Consider the following 4696-nt stretch of genomic DNA (forward strand, 5'->3'; position numbering starts at 1 on the left):
GAGACGTGTGTGGGTAAGGTTTTTCTTGCTAGCACAGGAGAGCCAAAACGACTCGCCTAGCTTGGCACTCACAAGGTTGAGCATAAGGTGAGCCAGGTTGGGGCAATGATGGTAAAGAAACCAAGCACGCCTTACTCATCTAGGAGAGCCAACTCTTAGACAGCACAAAATCAAGGTGTGTTTGCCAGCCAACTAAACAAGCTAACTGCTCAAAATCCTTATCCAGGCAAGGCTACACAATATTCAGCAAATTACCAAACAATCCCTTAAATGCTACAGGACAGGCTAGCAGGGGAGTTGCAGCCGCAGACGCTGTAAGCTATAGCAAGCGGAGCCAAGAAATCGAGTGTTCAAAGGAGGGAAAGACTCTGCACTGTGCCACAGCTTTCTTGCCGAAGTTGAGCGCGTGTTTGGTTCGCTGCCGAACTTGCGGCACACCGCAGCCTTGCCATAACGGCCTAGTTCATTTTTCATGCCAAAAGCTACCGCAACTGCGGCGGACGATTTGCTCGCCACAACTTTGGCGCAGCCACAACAGCGGCGTGGCATGCAGCGGTAACCATCCAAACGCTCCCTTAGGTCGCCTTTATCTTAAAAACACACGTGTTACTCTAGTACGAAGATAGGAATACTACTTGCTGTTGATGCCCAGCTCTTGTGTGAGCTGATAGGGCTAGTAAGTACCATTAATTTGTTTCAGCATATCGCTGCCAACAAACGGAAACTGCCTTGATCTGGTTGCAACCTTGTCAATTTGCAACTGAGAAAAAAGGACACGTGAAACTGATGCAAATTAAAACAGGTCCAGAGCAACGGGTTCAGCAGTCACTCTCTGTGCTGGTTCAATCAATATATGACCTGGCATTTAGGAAAATCCTACTCTCCTCTGAAATAACTAGACAGCTCGTGGTTTATATTGATGTGAACTGCCGGCAACACATGGATTCAGTGACAGTAATAGCTAGTACCATGCACGCGCAACACCTGAGAAATACTATTTCAATTTCCACAGAAAGTAAGCGAGAAATGTCACTAACACCGGATTGCAAGCCAACGCTCTGTCCAACAGCCGGGCAATACACAAACATAGCAGATGAGAGCAGCTAAATCTTGCGCCATCTCTAGTCTACATACTCAAAACTCAAAAGACCAGCAAGTTACAAAGAGACTGGACGTACGAGAAGCGCGCACGACCATTGTGTGAAGTGAAGTGAAGCAGGCCGCAGAAAATGGAGCCTAGCATGGCTGGGCTACACCTACGCGGCGTAGACGTGGATGCCGATGGCGACGACGAAGATGGTGAGGAGGCAGAAGAAGATGACGGCGTGGACGAGGATGGCGATGGCACTGGTGGCCATGTTGCCGAACTCGACGACCCGAGTCCGCGAGGGGAGCTGGAACAGCAGGCCCGGCGAGAGCACCACGAAGAGGATCACCGCTACGATGATGGGGCCCCAGTCCGTGCCCGGGCGTGGCGACATGCTGCTGCTGCCCGCGGCGTTCATGCCTCCTCTGTCCGCGTAGTTCATGCCCGCGTAGTTCATGACGGACGCAGCAGGAAGTTAGCTAGAACGATCGATGGGGAAGGGCAATATGTAGTGAGGTTGCTTAGCATTGTATGTAGTGTGGAAGGTATGGAAGTGGCTAGGTAAGGAAAGAAGGAAGGAAGGAATGCATGCCCTGCGTGTGCACGAAGCAAGCAAGAGGTTCTCCTTTGCGACGCCCTGCGTGTGCAAAGGAAGGCAGCAGGCAGCAGGCAGGGGCTTTCGCTTTACAGTCTGAAGCTCTGAATAAAGACTACTCAAGATAGGTGAGGTGTTCTCCTTTGCGATGAGGGTTCCAGCCAAATTTAAAAGTAGCAATGGCCAGCAAGGTTAGCAAGAAAAAACACAGGGTTAAAGGCTGAAAGGCAGCGCGTTTTTTTTTTTGGCCTTTTCCCTCTACCTGTGTTTTACTTGCTTGCGAATTGCGATTTATTACAGCTTTAAGCCTTTAACTGATGAGATGCGATGCTACCCGGCAGACTGAGACAGTCTCCTGCAATCTGAAGCCTGCAGCTGAACAGACCGCAACGCAACGCAATCGTGCAGATGCCGGTATTTGCAGATCGGAGAGAATCAGAGAAGAATACGTGACCACATGGATCACCTTGCTTGTCATTCTTGCATCACAGCATCAGGTACTGGACGCCCAATCGATCGATACCGGAGACGCCAGAGAAATGGTAGGAGTAGTGCTTGTTTGTTCTGAAACAGAGGACGCTGCAGGTGGGAGCAATGACCTGCTTCCGAAGCCGAATCTTCTGACTGCGTACAAATGGTGTGGCCCTGCAACTGCAACAAGCAATGGATAATGCAGAAAAATACTACTAGTAGTCAATTAATGGATGCAAGTGAAAAACAATCCAATCAGATTGCACTATCGGGGACGCGCTTCCCAAATCAAACATCGCTTCTTGCTTGTGCTAGGCTCCTACAGCGACGGATTGTCGGCTCCGACAAGTGGTAGCGTTAGGATTCTCCACTGATTTAGAACTTCCTTTTTTATATATACACAGAGATTTCACACGAATCGAATTATTTTTTACTGGAAATATAGAAACAGAAAAAAAAAAAACTGTATTCCAAAGAAAGTCCTTGTCACGAACCTCAACTCGAGTAGATCTCACAACTCAAAATCACAGTACAATATGGAGGTTTCAGAAGGTTCTAGAAGAGTCTAGGTACAGAGAACCAGTACATGGAAGATGGATAAGTATAAAGGGTAGCAATCTAGCCTAAGCTAGCCTCGAGCAAATGCTGGCCTCGAGCGTGATGGCAATCCTTTTATGAAGAGTCGCTTTGCTCCTTGCCTGCTGACAAGTCCAGTCGTTGCCTTCTCCTGGCCCAGGTCCAGTTCACGCTCCTTGATCGCCCCAACTCATAATATTTCCTGAGGGTTCCTGACAGTCCTACAAAACTTAAATCAATCACGAGAAGTTGAAATCTGCTCAGATTCATCCTAAATCATGAGAAACCCCAATCCTCTTAATCCAGAGATGGCGGGGCACGGAGGAGCTCGGACAACCGCACGAATGATCATCCAAGCTCCTCTCCCCTCCACTTTTACATGCACGTAACCGACGCCTCGTGGGCCACATGTTTGGTTACTTCTCTGTCACAGCTGAAGAACACGCTCAAAACACTCACATCACTATCCGGTACGTGTATGTCCGTCCCCACTCCCCACGGTACAACAGCCATCGCGTTCCACCGGTAGCGAACTTGCACTGTGCTCCGTAGCGAACACGTTACCAAAGTTTCGTGCTCCTACTGACCAACAAAGCAGTAGCAGTAGTTATCAAAAGAAGGGGAAAAAAAAAACAAACAACGCCGCAGTAGCAGATATTAAAACACCCAATAATACGTGTCACCTAGTAGCTAGGAGACTTATCAATAACAAGAACAAGGTGGGAAATTTAAAACAATTCTTTGGGCGGGCGAATCAGAATGGAATTGCCAACATTCTTTGGGTAAACAATCACTTGATTAATTTCTTGTGACGTTCCGTTCCTCCCATTAACCAGCAAGCAACAACACCTCCTCTCCTCCGGATCATACGACTACAAGCGTACGTACAGCAAAAAGGCGTGTTTTTACAGGGAATCCTAGTAGCGATCCACGAAGAGAAATCAAGCAAAATCTAGGCACGCCGGCCGGAGCAAGCAAAGCTAGGCGACGAGCGCGTCGGAGCCGATCACTGGGGTTGGGACCGGGGGCCCGATGATCCGTCCCCGCGGGTGCTTGCAGGGCACCGCCGCGGCGGTGGAGGGTTGCTTCGTGCAGAGGAAGAGCCCCGAGGAGAGGGTGTTGACGGCGCCGGCGAAGCCGAAGAGGAGCGCGAGGCCGGCGACCCAGGGCATGAGGAAGAAGCCGATGGCGAAGGTGACGGAGCCGCAGAGCATGAGCGCCACCGACGCGCCGAGGAGCATGGACGCCGCCGCGGCCGGGGACATCGACACCGACGCCCGCCCCGGTGGCGCGGGGTAGACGATGGTGAGGAGCAGCGCGCAGAGCTCGCGGACCTGCCGCGAGTAGTGCTCGCCGCCTCCTACGCCGCCGGCGGTACCCGTCATGCTTTCTTCGCTCGCTCGGTGGAGGGGTCCTCGCCCTTTGACTCGCGGTCGATCGATCAGAAGCGCGAAGGCGAGGAGAGGATGAGAGGATCAGAGGAGACGTGGCGGACGGGAACAGGACGCGAGGCTGACAGCTAACAGAAGAGGGAGGGGATTGGCACGTGGGACAGGTCTTTATAGTACACCCCGGTTGGCCCAGTGGCCAAAAGGAAGCTGCAGTACGTGAGCCCACATGCCAGGGAACGGCATGGGTCGGAGTGGGTGGGCGTTGGGACGGTGGCTGGTCGTGGTCACCGGCGCTAGGGCCGTCGTAGCCGGAAATAAATTGCATGAGCGACGGGCGCACCGAACTGCCCATGCGCCCCCCAGCCCGATGAACGCCGCGTGGCCAGGGAAAAAAAATCAAGAGCGGAAGTAGGAGCCGCGGACAAGCACGAGCCGCAACCTTTGCACGTGGCCAGGCATGCGCGTGCGTCTGAGGCTATCTCCAACCACACCACAGCACCTAGAATACAAAATTTATTCGTTTTTTATATAGCGCTACAAGCAAAAAGTTTAATATATATTCGACATCTTCTCCAA

The 4696-nt window shown here is 51.7% G+C and overlaps 2 protein-coding genes across 2 annotated transcripts; both read right to left on the reverse strand.

Moving 5' to 3' along the window:
* Positions 1–890: 890 nt before the first annotated feature.
* Positions 891–1797, reverse strand: LOC136459725 (uncharacterized). The gene has a single exon (XM_066459564.1). It carries the CDS (start codon positions 1542–1544, stop codon positions 1257–1259), a length of 288 nt encoding a protein of 95 aa, XP_066315661.1. The 5' UTR covers positions 1545–1797; the 3' UTR covers positions 891–1256.
* A 1652-nt stretch (positions 1798–3449) lies between these two features.
* Positions 3450–4270, reverse strand: LOC136459726 (uncharacterized). Its single transcript, XM_066459565.1, has one exon. It carries the CDS (start codon positions 4112–4114, stop codon positions 3710–3712), a length of 405 nt encoding a protein of 134 aa, XP_066315662.1. The 5' UTR covers positions 4115–4270; the 3' UTR covers positions 3450–3709.
* Between the last annotated feature and the right edge of the window lie 426 nt (positions 4271–4696).

This window comes from Miscanthus floridulus, chromosome 6 (genome assembly GCF_019320115.1).
Source record: "Miscanthus floridulus cultivar M001 chromosome 6, ASM1932011v1, whole genome shotgun sequence".
Taxonomy (NCBI): domain Eukaryota; kingdom Viridiplantae; phylum Streptophyta; class Magnoliopsida; order Poales; family Poaceae; genus Miscanthus; species Miscanthus floridulus.